The sequence below is a fragment of the Rhododendron vialii genome, chromosome 10a, assembly GCF_030253575.1.
Source record: "Rhododendron vialii isolate Sample 1 chromosome 10a, ASM3025357v1".
In the NCBI taxonomy this organism is placed as follows: Eukaryota; Viridiplantae; Streptophyta; class Magnoliopsida; order Ericales; family Ericaceae; genus Rhododendron; species Rhododendron vialii.
The window spans coordinates 5,803,148-5,822,199 of record NC_080566.1 but is presented as its reverse complement, the minus strand read 5'-3'; the positions used below and the strand labels follow the sequence as shown (position 1 = coordinate 5,822,199).

The following is a 19,052-nucleotide window of genomic DNA, read 5'->3' as shown; positions in this document are numbered from 1 at the left end:
TTTTCTTACAGATAATTTGAGTCCTCATACCAATCTCTAAACATACCTGTATCTTCTATGGACGAAATGGAGCTTCCGCCAACGTTTAACCGGTGTACCTTCTCCAGAGCAATGCTCTTATCTATGGTAAACCGGTCGCTCTTCCCAATAACCTTTGCTGCGGGATTACCCTCATGAGTATGATAAAGTGCAGTTGGCATTGAGATGATTTCAATCCCATTAACAAAAGCATATACCTCATCAGAATTACCAATTCGTGAAGGGGAGAACGTTATGATTAACGGTTGATCTTTGTCCACGTTCACACAATACTCTTTAACAAGAGAGGGTAAGCCCAAGGCATCAACAGCAAGGGAAGCACTAAAGTTGCTAAGAAGGGTATAAGGACCAGCTTTCACAGTACAAAAGGCTTCAGATATTTTGAAACCGCCCCGGTACGAAGTTGGATAGAAATGGAGACGAATAAGTTTCTGACCCGGAGTGACTCGGAACGTATAGGTGAATGGCCGACGGGAGAGCCGGGCTGTTGCGTAAGGGATTGGATTACAGGGAAGGGGCTGGTCAGTGGCTTTTGATTTGCTCTTTGAACCATGTAATGAAGTGATGTAGTTGGATCTGGCATCCCCGGTCCATTGCCGGCTATCTTCTGCAGTTGAGTTGCCGGAGGAGCCGCAGTTAACGGCAACATGATCAAGCTGTTGGGAATAAAGGCCAAGGGAGTTGATGGCTAGTGTTAGAGTACTTTGATGGAGGAAGAAGCAGAGAGGGACTGCAATTGAGAGTAGATAAGGAAACATTATTTTTGTGTGTGTGAGTGATGTGAATTGGAACTATTGAGATTGAGAGAGTTTGGGAATGATGATTAGTGAAGGAGAGAGGAGGAGATCGGCTGATGAAAAAAGTTGAACTATTTCGAGGGTGGGTAAGGAAGGGGAGGACTTTGTCAGTCAACTCACTAAGTCAAGAACAGTTCTGCTCCAGACATTTCGTGGAACATGATTCAGAAGGCACCCAAGCCAGTCCTCTGGTTCCTTGTTTTGTATCAGATTTTGGAGAGAAACACATAGAGATAGTGACGCTGTGAGTGAGTGCGTGATTTGTAATCATCCACTGATAGTACATACACATCCGCCGCCGCTCCGTGGAGTATCCCAATTTAGAGAATCATGTATATCTCACTGTGTAATTGTGTTCTTGTTTTTGGTTGTTTAGATCCTAATCGAAGTGGCAAAAACAACAATTGAAAATATCTCACCAAATTGGTGGGGGAATAATATGTTTTATGGTGAAACTCATATGCAATAATAATACGTGGTGGGGAGGGTCCTGCAATACCACGCGAAGGTGCTCCAAGATCGCTTAATAATTTTTCCTAGAGAAGGATGGAAAGGCTATATGTATCTTCCAGTTAGTCGAGAAAAACCCTGAACCTCAATGGAGTAAATTCTTTTCGATGAAATGGAATCCTCAGTTGTCCATCTGTGGGCTCTTTTCTGATTCATTTTGATAACAATTTAATTTTTAAAGCTCGTTGAGAGCACTAACTACATGAAAAGTCGTGTTATTGAGTATCAATTGATATGATTTCTTAAGTTAGATATTTCCCTTCTGAATTTGGTAACTCGTGCCAATAACTGGATGTTTAGTGCTTCAAAAAACAGTGCAGCTATTTAAACCTTCTATACAGAATTCTTCCCCCCTATTTTACAGCTTCTATATCTAATTTTACCGATGACGTGGGCCGTTATTCATCTTTCCACTAAACTAAACCATCTACCATAAACAAAACAAAACAAAAAAATCTTTTTTGGTAATATAGGATGTCTTGGGCTAGCTTACGCGCATCTCAAATTAATCATTGCAGTCCCTTCCACAGCCGTTTCACACATTTAAGCGTGCCGGTGAAGTGACCTCAAGAGTTGTTCGCGAGAAGAATCGAACCTGAGATTTCAAAATGGACTAAACACCTAAGTCTCAAGACCATGTTTTAAGAGAACATGGACCACATGCTTCTTTTTTTGACTTAAATAGTAAAGCAATAGAAAGGACCACATTATACCCCCATCTAGAACAAATAAATCAGAGAATACAGAACTACAGTGACAGAAGTACATTTTGAAGCCAAACATGGCAACCAAGCATAACTTAAAGCCAATTTACTAGGTAACAGGAGACCAAATGCCCGCATGTCGACTATCAAAACCTAGTGTAACGCAATGTTTTAAAAATCGTTAGGCATTAGTCGGGCAGAAGAAGGATGCCTAGCGCCTAGGCACCCGACTAGTCGGCTGTCTAATCTAGGCGTAATGAGTTTTACATTATTTTTTAGTTTCTTGCACTTTATGTTTCCAATCAACCACACTACCAGTTAACATTTTTTTCTCTTTATATTTACTGGGGAAAAAAAATATTTTTCTCTTTTCACCAGTTTTATCCATCTTTTGCTAAAAACGGACGCTTAACGCAACTCCCTCAATTCAAGCTATTTCATCAAAGCATGACAATTAAATAAAAAATAAAAAAATATCTTGCACTTTTAAAAGGTCAAAATTACCACTCACTTTTATGTGCTCGAGCCACTAAAGCAAGTTTGGCACAACGAGTAGCTTGAAAGAACAACAACTTAGAGCATCCCGGCCCTCGTACTCTTTTAATTAACTCATAACCAAGTTCTGAGTAGAAACTCTCTAAATTTACTCTAGTCCTTGACTCTAACTACTTACTCTAGTCCTTTGACGTCAAAAAATGATTATTTCTCAAAATATTTAGACAAAAGTAAAAAAAATTATATTTTCGATTCTTCTGCTCGAGACGAATTAATAACCCACAAAAATTTGACACAAAATTAACAAATGCGAAAAAAATTCAAGTAAAAACAAATTTTTTAGATTTAAGTTAAGTTCAAAAGAAAGCAACTTAAGTTTTGCTCAAATTTCTCATCAAATAAAGGGAGGCTTAAATTTTTGCTCGAATTCTGTAGGGCTTATTCTGTTGTTTCACAATTTATAACTATGCAGAAGCCTTTACTCAAATTTGTGCTTATATTTGGGTTTGTGCATCGGAATACTCCAAACCAGAACTTAATTGATGACAATTGAGTTTGTACATGCACAGTGAGTGCGTTTCAGGTACGGAACCCTACATTTTAGCTTAAAATGCGGACCTAGCTGTCTGCCGTTGGATTGTGTTTTGAAAGGACCCACCGTGTACATGCAGATGTAATTATGTATACACATTTGTAATTTGGTGGAATCAGACCACCGTCAAAGGAAGCGAGATGAAGATAGAGGAGAGGAGAGAGAATCTGGATTTCCACAAAGGGATTCAGGTTTTTTCGATGGACGAATGGCAGCCTTGGGAGCAAGGCAACGGACGATCGGAGGAGAGAGCTGATGATCCCAAGACTGTAACTATGTGCGTGGACTCGATTTGGCAAACCTACTACTCCTGTAGTAACCCCCAGGTTCGTTTTGCAAATTTTATAGTAACTCAGAATAGCTGCATTATAGAACAGGGCAGGCTCCTAGAGACCCATGGCTAACTTTACAAAATAGGACCCTTTATGATGCAGTGTACGAGCAAATTTTATAGTAGATTGCTTTCAACGATATAGTAAAATTCTAGATTTTATGCATCGTTACAGAAATTTGAAATAGTTACTTAAGAATGCAAAAAGTATTCATTTATGCTCGTGTAATTAATTTTCTCTCATTTAATAGGTTCGTTTTGAATGAGTTTAACGTTGTGAACCTATAGTTAAGGAGTACTTGCTCACCGTGTTCTAAAATTCGGCCGCCGATTAGTTCCTGTCTAGAGTCCAAATGCCTAGATTAGGCAGTTGACTAGTCGGGTGCCTAGTCCCCGTCTAGACGCTAGGTGCCCTTTTTTTCGCTCGACTAATGCCCTTTTTTTGCTCGACTAATGCCTAGCGATTTTTAGAACATTGCTTTGCACAACTTTTTTGGGTCTCCTTTTAGCAAATTTTGAGTGCCAAGGCAAAAGCCTTACAAACTTGAATCCGTGGTGTGAAATTCTAAGGCAGAATATTACAAGTCTGGTCTTCTTCCTTGTTTCGAGAAGATGACTTTTCAAAATTGCTTCTCTCTTCTTTCTTTTTTCCTTCCAATTACCAGGAAATAAAGAAGGAGATGTCTTCTCCACACCCTTCGGTCAGCTCATTGTGGGTCCATGTTGGTTCACTTCAATGATTGATAATGCTCATTTTGTTGAAGCTCATCAATAACATTAATTACGTCAAAAATTATGTTAATTAACCTTTTTTTTCGTCAATATTGCATATCAATCGGGGATTAGAGGAGAATTAGTGGGTTAACTAAGGGAGTTCGACGTCTCCCCATAGGCTCAAACCCCGACCTACCCTTTGGGAAAAAAACTCGCCTTTTTAACTAAATTGTTGTTCATGCGGCCCTAACTCTTTTGGGATAGGTTCCAGGAAAAAGCTTTGCAGAACTGTTCTTTGTTTTGTTTTTCTTTATTTTCTTTTATGGTTAATTACCCAAAATAAAATTGCAATAATCATCGACCCACTATTATGACAAAGTCACTATACACATTCAGTATTGTCCACTAGTTTTAAAAACATGTACAAGGAAAAATCTTTGTGTTGACAGTTTGCTTGGCCCCTTTTGGCTATACATACATTTTTCCACAAAACTTGCGGGGAGCAAGGCTAACCAATTCCAAGTCTTAGTCCACCCCTTGAAATTTCGGGGCTTCATTTTCATAAGCAATTATTCATGGTCTATTCCTGGTCTGTCGTTTTCGTACCAAAAATATAATTTATAAAACAGGGAATTAACAATTATCCCAAAGAATAGCAGTTAAGTCCGAGATCGTCCACGGAGAGTAAAAAGCTAAGTTGCAGTAGTTTAAATTAATTTCTAATTTAATTCTGAAACTAAAAGGAAATTGGATTTTGATTTGGATTTGATTAAGCTAAAATTAAACTATAATGCAAATTAAAGGAGTTGTAAACTGATGAGAGATGGGACTAGGGTTTTCGATTCAGTCTCCCTTTGTAACACAATTATTTCGAAACCTAGGGTTCACATTCAACATTCAACCAGATCACCGTAGGGTAGCAATTCCTATCGATAATCCCCAAAAATATAATCAAGATTCGTACTCCGTATAGATTATCTCAACACGGTACGGATCGTCTCATTGGATTTAACCATGGCACGATCCGTCTCACGTCGTATAATCTATCTCAAAGCCTATCTCGAAACATTCAAAATCATCGCATGACTGTGCTTGAAACCATGGATTCAAACACATTCGAATATTAGAAAAATATAAACTCTCATAAAAAGTTATGAATTGACCAAGTCATACAATCGAGTCGAATATAAAACCCTAAAAATCAAATAACTACACTACTTAGAGAGACCTCCTCATCACCCTAGTCAAGAGATTTAGCCGCTCATAGAGTTAGAATAAATAATCATGAAACACATAAACTCCATAGCTTTCGGAAGAATAAGAAAAGAATAAAAACCAAAACTCCTGTTGCCAAAGATTCGGCCGTGATTGTGATCCGCGAGCCGTGATCGAAGTGCTGAAGCTTTGCTTGTGCGAACCAAATCTTCTGATCGGCAGCCCCCGTTCTTCCGTTTCTGCGTGTGAAAAAGATCTCCGATGGCAGCCCCCCTCTGTTTTTTTCTCTCACGTGAAAAGTAAAAGATATCCTTCTAAACCCTTGCGCTCTTTTTTTGTATTGGCCGTGAGTCACCAGCCATGGGCTCCAATCTCCCCAAATTAACTTACTTGCTGAAGCCCACAAGTCAAGCTTTGATTCTTTAAGATTAGCCTCATTGGTCCATTACAAATATGGGTCCAATAATTAAAATCATAAACTTCAACAAACTTCCTTCCGAACTGAATTTGCTTTTTACGTGGGCCCATCGCATAAAATAATTCTCAATTTAGCTCCGTACAGTGTAATTGCTCCGCGAGTCCTGAAACACAATTAACAAGTATCAAACTTTAAGTAACGCGCTAAATGGACATAAAAATCCTAAGTTAGGGGGCGTAAATAGGCGTATTTACACACCTATCAGTTCCTCTCTTTGATCATTTCCAAAATCTCTCGAGAACTTCATCGCAGCACCCAAAAAAATGTACTTCAATCTCCTCTCATTTACCATCCCTCTCTACTTGATCCTTTATCAAATTCTTTTTTCTGTTGCCACCACCAACTCACTTGTTCTTTATCACCCGCTTGACAACATCGCCATTAACTGCGGTTCCTCCGGCAACTCTACTGCAGTAGATGGCCGGCAATGGACTGGAGATATCGGTTCGAATTACGCCCCTTTATTACTACTAGTAACAAAGGAAAATTGATTAGCTCCAAAGCCGCTGACCAGCCACATTCCCCTGGTAGAGTCCCTTTTGGCACAGCTCGGCTCTCCTGTTCGCCATTCGCATACACTTTCAGAGTCACCCCGGGCCAAAAGTTCATCCGCCAACTTTTCTATCCAGCTTCATATGGTGGTGGTTTCAAAAGGTCAAATGCCTTTTTTATGGTAAAAGCCGGTCCATATGCCCTTCTGAGGAACTTTAGTGCTTCCCTCGCGGTTGATGCTTTGGGCTTACAATCTCTTGTTAAAGAGTATTGTATTAACGTGGAAGAAAATCAGCCACTAATCATAACGTTCTCTCCCTCATTAGGTGGTTCTTCTGATGAGGCATATGCTTTTGTCAATGGGATCGAAATCGTTTCGATGCCAACTGGACTTTATCATACACAAGAGGGTGATGCAGGCCCACATGTTGTCGGCGAGAATTTTCGATTCCCAATTGGTAAAAGCATTGCACTTGAGATGGTGCAACGGTTAAATATTGGTGGAAGCTCCATTTCATCCATAGAAGATACCGGTATGTTCCGTGATTGGTCTCAGGACTCAAATAATTTCTTAGAAATATCAAGTGTCCAGGCAGTGACTACCACCCTTCGCATCAAATACACAAGTATACAATCATACACTACTCCACAGAAAGTTTACCAAACATCATGGTCAATGGTTACAGACATGCAAGGGAACGGTACCTTTAATTTTACGTGGAAGTTTCCTATCGATTTGGGATTCAGGTACCTGCTCAGGTTACATTTCTGTGAATTTGAATACGAGAGAGAAGAGAGTGACCACACAAAATTCAGTATCTTTGTCAATGAACATGTGGCGGACGCTAAAGCTGACGTTATCAAATGGAGCGGTGGAAACAGGGTTGCGGTGTATAGGGACTATGTGGTGATGATGGAAGGAGATAGAATGGAGGGAAAACACAATCTGCTCATAACATACTTCCCTCACAACAAGGAATGGATTGAACACATTGATGCAGTACTGCGGGGGTTGGAGGTATTCAAGATGAGCAACCCCGACAAAAATCTTGCTGGGGTGAACCCGATGCCTCTGGCACGTGCTTCGACATCTAGTAATGCAACTCCCCGAAAGTTTGTTTATGCTTCAAGTGGAAATACCATTGCAACTGTTTTTGTAATTTTACTCTCCGCTCTGAATATTCTTGTCTACAAATTACATGTATGGGGTGAGAAATTAGTTGGCGAAAAGAGCATCTCACCATTACCGTCGGAAGGGTTGTGTCATCGCTTCTCACTTTCTGAGGTCCTCTTGATGACCAACAACTTCGATGATGAATTGGTCATTGGAAGTGGCGGATTTGGTAATGTCTATAAAGGGTTCATTGAGGATGGAACAACTATTTTTGCCTTAAAGAGGTTGAAATCTAAGTCTAACCAAGGCGCAGATGAGTTTCAGACAGAGATTGAGATGCTTTCTAACCTTCGGCACACACATCTCGTCAGTCTTATAGGCTATTGTGATGAACGGCATGAGATGATCCTTGTTTACGAGTACATGGAGCATGGTACACTTGCTGATCATCTTTATAAGCATTATACTTTTGGTAATGGCACTATTTGTCATCTGTCATGGATGCAAAGGATGAAAATTTGCATCGGCGCTGCTCGTGGACTGGATTAACTCCATACAGGTACTCGACGCGGTATCATACACCGCGATGTGAAGACCACAAATATTCTTCTCGACAAGGATTGGGTAGCCAAGATTTCAGATTTTGGGTTGTGCAAAGTGGGCACCACAAGCCATTCCCACACTCATGTTAGCACTGCTGTTAAAGGCACATTTGGTTACTTGGATCCAGAGTATTTCTTAACTCGTAGACTAACTGAGAAATCAGATGTCTATGCGTTTGGTGTTGGGTTGTTAGAAGTGCTTTGTGGGAGGCCGGCAGTGGATCTACGGCTCGAGGAGGAGCAACACAGTCTAACACGATGGGCTCGACAATGTATCAAAGAGGAAAAACTTGATCAACTCGTTGATCAAAGTATGAGAGCCCAAATCTAGCCACAGTGTTTGAAGGTGTTTATAGAAGTTGCTAATAAATGCTTGCATAAGCATCCAAGTGGACGGCCTACCATGACTGATGTCGTGGCGAGCCTCGAGTGCATGTTGGCGTCACTGGAGCAACCCAGAAATGCTTGCTCAGGGGAGGAGGATGAGGAGAAAGGGGAGGAGGGGGTCAATGTTCATGGGGATTTCAATCAAGAGATTTATGATGACAAAAACACACAGGAAAATGACATTCTTCCAGAAGGTACTGTTTCCTCCAAATCCACTCCAGTGCAATGTAATGATAATACCCAACGCCAGAAGAGGTCAAAGAAAAATATTTTTCAGAGGGGTATTGAGTTTTTAGCCAGAGGTACAGCCACAAACAAGCTGACCAGCCAAGGTGATTTTCTCATTCGTACTTTTGTAACTTGCACCAGATTTCCCTCCCTATTTTGAGTTACAGGGTTGTATTCTTCTTAAATTGCATATGAAATTAGGCATATCTCCGACAGCCAACAGTGCTCCTTCTTCAGATGAAAGCATCTCTGCACGGGGTGACACTGATATGTCATATCTGGATGAGCAGATCTTACCCACCCCAAATTTAAGGTTTTTCAGTTTCTCAGAATTGAGGAATGCTACCAAAAACTTCGGAGTTGATGCATTGTTGGGAGAAGGACGTTTTGGGGCAGTTTACAGGGGAACACTTGATAAGAATGTGGCATTAGACAATGGTAGTGGATTAAATATTGTGGTCAAGAAGTTGGACAATAAGAGGATTGGCAGGTAATTCAAGTAACACAAATTTGTGGGTGAAATATTCATGGAAGTCTTAACCCCCTTTCTATTCTTGTCTATACCTATTAGAGCTGTGCTTTATACTTAATCACGTTGTGCAACGAACCTTATCTAAGCCTAGGATTTAATTCTCTTGTATGGCTGCATAATCTGTCTTTATAATTGGCTGACGTACAGAGTACTCCTTTAATCAAGTAATGGTTTCGAATACGAGTGTCATTGCTTTTCAAGATTTGTTTTCGTCATCTGAGATTCTGATAATTGTTGCCTGACGTGGTAGCATTGGTTTTAGGTTTAGGTTGGGGGTTGTAGTGCGGCTAGTGCTATTACTGTTTCTAGTCACGCTTTACTTTCTGTTTAGAGGGTTGGAATTATTACGGAATGACCTTTGTAGTGCAGAAACCAAAATAGCAACTGTGGGTAAGGTTTCGTTTCTTGCAAATTGAAATTAATTACCATTGTTTCAGCTGCCAAAACAATGTGAAAAAGAGGATTCCATCTTTGTATGAAGGTTTAGGTTTGGTGGGGGAGGCAGGCTGAGGGTTCTTTGTTCAGAAATCTGTGTATCTTGCAAATGTTAACAAAACTCCAATATATTTGCCCTGTTACTTCTTAATAGATGATCTCTTCTCTGGATTTTGTTCTGGACATTCTTACACTGTGATAGTTGAGATGTGTTAACTACGTCTTATACCTTTAATATTATTTCTTTGCTCTCCATATACAAGATAATAGTAAGGATTTTCTAGATGGTGCAGTGATGGAATGTTAAGATCTATAATTGACAAGAAGAAGTGCTTGTAGGGGATTTAGCATTACCTTTAATATTATTTCTTTGCTCTCCATATACAAGATAATAGTAAGGATTTTCTAGATGGTGCAGTGATGGAATGTTAAGATCTATAATTGACAAGAAGAAGTGCTTGTAGGGGATTTAGCATCAAATTAATGAGCAAGTTTTTTGACTTTCTCATACGGCATCACACTTCAAATGCTACTTTTGATTTCAGATTGTAAAGACAAAGGTTTTCCCAATCCTTCGCTTTCCTTTACATTGGGAGAAAGTAACAAAATAGTTGGAAAGAAAACATTACATATATAATTATTAATTGTGAACCTCTAAAATCAAGTTTAATTGAGTTAAATTGTTGAGAGTGGTATGATGTGTTTTTCAGTTGCCTGGTTTTGTTAAGGTTTAACTGATTTAATTAGCTGTTTAGTTGCATCTAGAAACAAGTCAAAGGATATCAGTGCTATTTTTTATCTTGTAAATTTTACTTTTGGATTAATAGACCATGTAATTATTTTTATCTGTTTAAAGCCTATAAAATGGTGGTGATACTATGTTTCTCTCTCATATTTTGGATTGCTAGACGCTTCAACATTTTATTTTCAAATACTTCAGTTCTTTTGAGAGGTTGTTATTTGTATTTTGTTTTTGGCGGTGCCTTTAAAACCTTGATTGTACTCTATTTCTCTGTCATATTCGCGATTAAGAGTTTCACCAAGTAATATTCATCTTATTGCTGTCTGCTCATTTGTTTGTTTGATATTTATATTCTTGCAGTCTGAGGTCAGATTCTTAGGAAGGCTTTCTCATTCTAACCTTGCCAACCTATTGGGATACTGTTGGGAAGATGACAAGCTACTCGTCGTCTATGAATTCATGCCAAGAGGCAGCCTAGAGACCCACCTTTTTGGATGTAAGAGCAAATAGAAGTAATTTATGATATAATTGCTGCAAGATGTGAAAGCATTAATGCCCACTGATCATGTTGTCTTCTAAAAATCAACGAAATTCATTTTGTGGTTTGGTTGTATGCAGGCGGCTCTGCTGTTGAGCCATTGCCATGGGACATTCGGCTTAAGATACTAATAGGAGCAGCTCGAGGCCTGGCATTTTTGCAAACATTAAAAAGACTAGATATTTGCAGAGGATTCAAGGCATCAAATATATTGCTTGATGGGGTAAGTTTCCAGCAACCCATTAATTAGGCCCTGTGACCTGACAAGGATGATTCACTTGGGGTTCCCAGAACCACACCGTCTCTCTTACCACGTTTGCCTATAATTTTTCTCTCCACTTTTTATTCCCGTCTATCTATCTATCACTTATTCCCCCAAAAACCTCTCTCAAAACCTATACCAAACAACCCCATTGAAATTTCTGTTATGGTGACAGTAGTATATTCTTCTTCTATCATACTGGATGAGTATATTACAGTTCAGTTTTATTAGTGTGTTGAGTCGAGGATGTTTTCATACTTCTTTTCTTTGCTGGACAGGAGGAGCAAGGGTCACCCATGGGTCATCTTGTGGGTCAAATTATATGTTTGACTTTTATCTGCGAGTCCTGTCTGATAGTAGTTATGAATTACGAGTCTAAAGAAGAATTTTCTTTGACTAATTTCTTGTTTTTAAGTCCTCATCTTGATTTAGAAAGTCTCTAAGTCTACATAAAGCTATGTAATGCTTCTAAATTAATCAAAAAATAAGGGAAATTTCAAAGATTCCAAGCTTTCCTGTGAGTTGTTCAATGAAATTCTAGCCTTGGGTGTGATGCCTGTAGTCTCTAGGTGTGTTGCCTAGCTTCTCGGAGTGCTTCCTAGACTTCATTTCATCTTTCTTTATTTTCTACATAAACTCAGCATGTTTTACTGTTCCAAAATTTCTGAGAGGTTGTTATGGAGCAACCACAAAACAGCCCTAAACTCTTCCTCTTTCATTCAAAGAACCTTTACTTTCTGTTAACGATATATACAAAGCAGTCCTTCGCCAAATCCTACATCAAGGACTGCGATTCTATTTGAGGGTCGAACATCATAATTATCACTTTATTATTTAAAGGCGTCAACTTTGTAATTACATTTTTTCAGTCATTTATCTTCCTCCACTCCACTCCCCTCTTGCACGGAATACTTTGTCCTGGCCACATTGTGTTGATAACAAAAACAGTGAACCAGTAACAAAAAGCTTTCCATCTTTTAGATGATTTTAGGAAGGGAAGGCATGATAATTAAAACCTTAGTCTGACATACGTAATTCTATTTGGCAGTCGTTCAATTCGAAGATCTCAGATTTCTCTTATGCGGAGTTGGCTTCCCCAGAAAGTTCTGTCCCTGATGAGTATGACGATGAAGGCTATTTTGCCTTAGGTAATCCCTGAACCTTTTCAAGCTTCAGGCTATTAATCACACTATCATAAAATTATCAAAATCGACCATTCAATTATTGCACCCTTCAAAATGACACGAACTAAGCCACCGAATTGACGTGTTACCATATTATCATCATGCTTGTTCAAGAGATGATCAGTTGCCTGTGAAGAACGACGTGTATTGTTTTGGTGTTGTATTGGTTGAGATGCTTACGGGGTCTCGTGCATCAAAGCGTCTTTGGCAACGTGGTTCGGTAGGCTGGGTCGAGCCCTATTTAGCTGATAGAAGAAAGTTAACAAACATAATGGACTCCAAGTTGAAAGGGAAATATCCTCCAGAAGCTGCACTAGGAATAGCTCATCTGGCTCTAAATTGTCTGGGAGTGTATCCCAAAACAAGGCCATCGATGAAAGAAGTTTTGAAGACACTGGAATGTATCAACGCAAGCAATGAAAAACCCTTGGGAGCCTCAAATTAACTCCGCTGGCCATACTACGTAGTGTCGTGGACAGCAGCCTTTGATCTCCACTTCACCCTAGGCAAGGCGGAATGTATCGGTCTTATCAACTCAGGTCTCCAAGTAACGAGCATGGTACTTCATATGCCACTTCCCACGGAGAGAGTTCGAACTCTTATATACGCTGGTTGTTAAATATGTCAAAGAGTTCCTATTCCTTTCTGTCATGCAGCCCTAAAGGCGTGTGTAATTCCCGTTAAGGAGAGATCAGATTTTTAATTACCGACAAGTAGTACAATGACCTTTCTGCCCTTAGACTTTAAATCAGCCATAGTTTCCGCGCGTTCCTCAGTGACTCAGTCTTCCTCTTCGTTTATGCTCTCTGCGATTGTGTTCCTCACTCTTCGGTTTTGATCGATAGGTTCTTATGTTGATTTTGTTGGGATTGTTCGAGTTCCCAATGGTGTTGGTTCAAATAAACGGTTCTATTAGCTCATTCCTTGTTGCTGTGTGTCCTTCCAACTTCTTGTTGGGATCATGCATTATGTCTTTAATGCATGGGTGCTTTCTAATGGCATGGGGAAGTGTTTTTTCGTGAGAGAGAGAGAGAGAGAGAGAAACAGTTTGTGTGGGGGGCAGCTCCTTTGGGAGCTGCCGGGTACACGGGTTTTTCTACCGTAAATTTTGTGTGTGCAAGGGTCAAGTCTAGTACTTGGTGAGAGTGTGTTTTTGTATGAGTGAGTGTATAAAGGTTGGGTGTGGGTTATTTCATACTCAAGTGTACTTGTACGGAAATTCTCATAGTGAAAAGAACGGGATCCTCTCCGTAGAGTAGGCAGATTTTTGCCGAACCACATATATCTTGCATGTCTCTCTATTTTATTTTTCATCGAACTTCCATTGGTTGCAATTGTGGTTGTGTATAAATCTCGGCGCTTGGGTGCTTCCACGTTTAATCCCAACAGATTTCGCTTCAGATGATTTTGATTTTAGGTTGATTTCGCTTCAGATTTATTTCGATTTTGGTTCATTGGCGTCACAGTGAATCGATTTAGCAGTAATCGCAAGTTCTTCTCGTTGATTGTTCGGCTAATCGAGGTTAATTTTCTCTCTCTCTCTCTCTCTCTCTCTCTCTCTCTCTCTCTCTCACACACACACACACACAGAGTTATCTGTATTGATAATTACAAACGCACGCTGCTAGAAAATTATGCTTAACAGCTAGAATCTCCGATTTGTTTAATTTGTTTTTGTTCGGTTCCCCTAGATTTCAGTTTTGATGATACGGAATGTAGTCGTGAGGTGTTTTTCCGTTGACTTTCGTATTAGAATCTATTTATGGGTTATTGCTCAGAATATTGCTTCTGTACTATGTGGTCTGTTCTCTGTAGTTTGTTTCTGAACTACTATTATTGTGTATTTACAATGGCCAGAGATGCGCAAAATGGGATGCAGATATAATTATAGATTGCCATATTTGAGTAATTGAATTGGTCTTTGACCCAAGATATATATGACAATCTCTTTGATAGTAGTATTTTTCCTGTGTCTATTGACAAAATGTAAAAAATAATATTTGCCTTTTATATGTTACAATGTGTTTTTTTCTTTCTTAACTTTTGCCCGCCCAACCTTCAAATCCTACGTCCATCCTTGTGGGACAGCCTAAACATTTCGCCAATTGTCTTCCAGCTGCAATGCAGACCTGAGGCTGCTCAGTACATCATCCATTGAAGGACGTTCAATCCCCTCATCGTGCACGCATTTTTCTGCAACCATGACATACTCCTTCCGACATTCTGGTGCTATCTTGTCGGTTAGATTTGGATCAATGATCTGATCAACAGTGCCCCTTTCAATGTTAGTCTTGAACCAACGGACTAAATTAACCTGATCCTCATCCCATGTCATAATCATAGGCTTCCTACCACAGAGGACTTCCAGTAAAATGACACCAAATGAGTACACATCAGATTTTTTTGTTAATTTTGCACTCGCAAGGTACTCTGGATCCATATATCCCGCATTGTCCGCTACAAACGTATTGGAGTTTGTACCCGATATGTTTTCGGGCAGCATTTTGGAAACCTCCCACTTTGGCAACCCAATTCTCGTCCAACAACATACATGTTAACTGCAGGTTCTGGTGAATGATTGTCCGTTTGGTACCCCCATGGAGGTGTTGTAGTCCTCGTGCTGCACCAATGCAGATCTGCAGACGCTTTTCCCATGGAAGAGGTTCATTGTTGGTTTGGTAGAGATGATGGTAGAGTTGCCCCTTGGCCAAATACTCGTATACAAGAATCACGTCCTTCTTCTCGTTGCAGTAACCAATTAATGAAGCAATGTTGAGGTGACGGAGATGGGAGAGCACCTGGATCTCATTCCTAAATTGGTCCCTGTTCGTTTCACTTGACGTCCTTCCTATTATCCTTTTAATTGACACCTTTAATATCAGCATTGCATTGAACCTCCAGTTGCTCATGAAAATTGTTTGTGGCTGCTCGAATCTCTGCAAGAGAAAATTTACGGTATAATTGGATGCCAGTGTCCGTGAATTGCTCACTCTGAAATCGCTCTGGAAATCCTTTCTTAAAACCGCAAATCATCCAATTGTTCCATTTAAGATCAATGCCTTTAGCTACTATGGATGGAATTCTGAGGAACACCTTTGATATTATTCCCTTTGACCCAGGTGAATTGCCTTGTGAATCGTCCGACATGAGCACGAGGCTCTCAACAACTTCAGCCATAGTAGGCCTTCCATTTGGATGATTATGCAGACATTTGTTAGCGACTTCTGCAAACACCTTCAGACCATTTGCCGGTATTTCTCCTCTCAAAGAAGGATCAATGATATGGTCAAGCGTCCCCTGCATGATGCAGCATTGAGCCCACATGGCTAGACTGCATTGCTCCTCCTCAACCCTAAAGTCCACCGGCGGCCTCGCACATAACACTTCAAACAGCACCACACCAAAGGCATACACATCGGACTTCATGGTTAGTCTACGCGTCAATAAGTATTGCGGATCCAAATAACCAAATGTGCCTCTAACCTCTGTGCTAACATGGGATTGCATCTGGTTTGTGGTGCCCATTTTGGACAACCCAAAATCCGAAATCTTAGCTATCCAATTTTCGTTCAACAGAATATTTGTGGTCTTCACGTCCCTATGTATGACACGTTGCTCAGTATGAAGGTAGTCCAATCCACGGGCAACACCAATGCAAATTTTGAGCCTCTGGTCCCATTCGAGATGATAAAAATCAGGACCATATCTTTTTCTACTAGGTTTATATAGAAGATCGGCAAGCGCCCATTGACCATATATTCGTAAACGAGTATCATCTCACCAAATTCATCCGAATAGCCAATCAGAGTAACAAGATGGGGGTGCCGGAGGGTTGAGAGTGTCTTGATCTCTGTCCAAAACTCTTTTGCCCCTTGCTTGGACTCGGCATTAATTCAAGCGCTTAACTGCAACAACGGTAGCTCCATTGTCGATGAACCCTTTATACACCTTACTGAATCCGCCTCTCCCGACAACCAAAGCATCATCGAAGTTGTTGGTTGCCAATTGTATCTCAGCAAGTGAAAAGCAACGGCTGGATTCCTCAGACTGATGCACACCATTTGTAGTTGTGTTCACACTGTCCGAAGATGACATATTTAGGAGATTTTGTCGATGGTAAAACTATGATGACAAAGGAAGCTGGAGTGCAAAGGGGTGAGAATTGGGAGATGAGAAATGATGACTCAGCGTTTCCGGACGTGGGGGCTCTGCTGTCCATGGGAGGCAGTAGCCCCTACCCAGCCCTTGAACGACAGCGTTTTGAGAGGATGAAAAAACCCAGATCGTCCTTATTTGCAATCCTATGTAGCAGAAATTAATTTACGAGAGTCCTAGAAATAAATTTTAATCATGTTTCTTTAGAATAATATGACCAGAATAATAAGATCTTCGCATCGGTTCAAACGGATTCAAAATTGGAGCTTTTAATTTTTTAATCATATTTTTTAATATATAAACAATCTAAAAAAATTAAGTACTCAAATTTTCAATCCGTTTTAACCGATGCAAAGATCTTATTATTCTGGCCATATTATTCTAAAGAGTTATAATTAATTTGTCTTTAGGTCTTTCATAATTAAGTATCTGCTCTTTATTTAGAACCATGTGGAGCAGATACGTGATTATGAGAGCTCCATAGACAAAATTTAATTACGACCCTTCAAAATAATATGATCAGAATAATAAGATCTTTGCACTCGTTCAAACGGATTGAAAATTAGAACACTTAATTTTTTTAGACTTTTTATATATTGTAAAAAATATGGTTAAAAAATTAAGTGTCCCAATCTTGAATCTGTTTGAACCGGTGCGAATATTTTATTATTATGATCATATTATTCTAAAGAGATATAATTAAATTGTGTCTTTAAGACTCTCATAATCACGTTGTTTGCGCCATAGAATTGCAAAATAAAGAAAGCAAGTGCTTTTCCCTCAAAACGCTGCCGTTTTGAGGGATGGGTAGGAGTTGCTGCCTCTCATGGACAACAGAGCCCCTGCCTCGGCCCCGGACGCGGGGGCTCTGCTGTGCCAAGAGGCACACAGCGCCCCCTACCCACACCCAAAAACGGTAGCGTTTTGGAGGGGAAAAAATTTTAGTCTTCCTATTTGCAATCTTATAGAGCAAAAACGTGATTGTAAGAGCCTTAGAGATAAAATTTAATTATGTCTCTTTAGAATAGTATGATCAGAATAATAAGATCTTCACACTGGTTTAAACGAATTGAAAATTGGAGCAGATAATTTTTTAACTGTATTTTTAATATATAAACAATCTAAAAATTAAGTGCTCAAATTTTTAATCCGTTTGAATATGTGCGAAAATCTTATTATTCTGAACATATTATTCTAAAAATACATAATTAACTTTTGTCTTTAAGGCTCTAATAATCATGTTTCTGCTCCACAGGATCCTAAATAAAAAAACAGATTCTTAATTATGAGAGTTTTAGAAACAAAAGTTAATTATGATCCTTTAGAATAATATGTTCAGAATAATAAGATATTCGCACTTGTTCAAACGGATTAAAAATTGAAGCACTTAATTTTTGTAGACTGTTTATATATTAAAAATACAGTTAAAAAATTATTTGCTCCAATTTTCAATCCATTTAAACCAGTGTGAAGATCTTATTATTTTGATCATATTATTCTAAAAAGACATAATTAAATTTTTTTCAAGACTCTTATAATCATGTTTCTGCTCTATAGAATTGCAAATAAAAAAGAATAAATTTTTTTTCCTCCAAATGTACCATTTTTGGGTGTGGGTAGGAAAATGTACCATTTTTGGGTGTGGGTGTGCTGTGCCAAGAGCCCCCGCGTCCATGGAAACGATGTGTTAGTGACTTTAGTCACATATTCGAACAGTAATTGATAGTGTTTGAGAGGGACTAGGAGAAATATACTTCAATTGGCTTTGTCCTCAGGTCAACAGCTGTGAGCTGTCCATAGACTATATACCTTTTATTTTAATGTTTGATTTGTCGTATAAGTGGAAAAATGTAAAAAGATATGCAGTACTTGACTGTGACATGCCAGTCACTAGTTATACTTTAAATTTTAGTAAATTCTACTTTTCCATACCCTTCCAGACTTCATCTCTCTTTGTTTCAGTTCTACTTCTACATCTTATACTGATGATGTGCATCGTTGGTTATCTTTCATCTAAAACCAAACCATTCAAATGGGTGAATAACTAAAAATCTTGTGCATATATTTAACCAGGATTTGGGCAGTTTCCCTATGCTATATATGCACTTTTGGCCTCCCTTTTGTTTTTTGGTTTTTTTGTTGTTGCAAAGACTTACTTCATGGACTTGGTTAGTCAACCCAAACATAAATGAGAAGAATTCTCTTTACGTAAGAGAATTATTTTGTTTTGTTCAATATTTATTATCTTCTCGGTTTTTCATGGAACCCGTATCATTGCTTCCAAAAGCAGATTAGGACACTACGACCGGTATTTATAGCGCCACACACGATATAACTTTCAAATTTGTGGAGAATACGTTAATCATTGGTTTTAGGAACCTTCTGTAGCTATGTCACAGTTAACAACTGCATGAGAGTAACTGGTTTCTGTTCAGGGACACTCTTGCCTCCGTCCTGAGATTGTAAGGATGGAGCCACAAAAGCCTCAAAAGTCAGCAGTCTTCAA

The 19,052-nt window shown here is 39.3% G+C and overlaps 3 protein-coding genes and 1 pseudogene across 4 annotated transcripts in view; 2 read left to right on the top strand and 2 right to left on the bottom strand.

The window, feature by feature from the left end:
- Window positions 1-5: 5 nt before the first annotated feature.
- Window positions 6-797, bottom strand: LOC131304490 (receptor-like protein kinase FERONIA). Its single transcript, XM_058331736.1, has one exon. It carries the CDS (start codon window positions 795-797, stop codon window positions 6-8), a length of 792 nt encoding a protein of 263 aa, XP_058187719.1.
- Window positions 798-6,082: 5,285 nt separating this feature from the next.
- On the top strand, window positions 6,083-10,399 carry LOC131302789 (putative receptor-like protein kinase At5g39000; annotated as a pseudogene).
- Window positions 10,400-10,493: 94 nt separating this feature from the next.
- LOC131304493 (probable serine/threonine-protein kinase PIX13) overlaps window positions 10,494-19,052 on the top strand; it is a 71,690-nt gene continuing 63,131 nt past the window's right edge. The window contains exons 1-5 of one of the 2 annotated variants that reach the window (XM_058331739.1): window positions 10,495-10,903; window positions 11,026-11,168; window positions 12,256-12,355; window positions 12,508-12,950; window positions 14,508-14,642. In XM_058331739.1, coding sequence (XP_058187722.1) covers window positions 10,867-10,903; window positions 11,026-11,168; window positions 12,256-12,355; window positions 12,508-12,836 — 609 coding nt within the window. In that variant the 5' untranslated portion in view covers window positions 10,495-10,866 and the 3' untranslated portion in view covers window positions 12,837-12,950; window positions 14,508-14,642. Of the gene's footprint in view, window positions 10,904-11,025; window positions 11,169-12,255; window positions 12,356-12,507; window positions 13,223-14,507; window positions 14,643-19,052 lie in introns of those variants that run through there. The other variant, XM_058331738.1, reaches the window with a different exon arrangement.
- LOC131302788 (receptor-like protein kinase ANXUR2) lies at window positions 14,481-15,059 on the bottom strand. The gene is made up of 2 exons (XM_058329585.1): window positions 14,985-15,059; window positions 14,481-14,909 (listed from the first exon to the last, which is right to left on the bottom strand). The coding sequence occupies exons 1-2, from the start codon at window positions 15,057-15,059 to the stop codon at window positions 14,481-14,483; spliced, it is 504 nt and encodes a 167-aa protein (XP_058185568.1).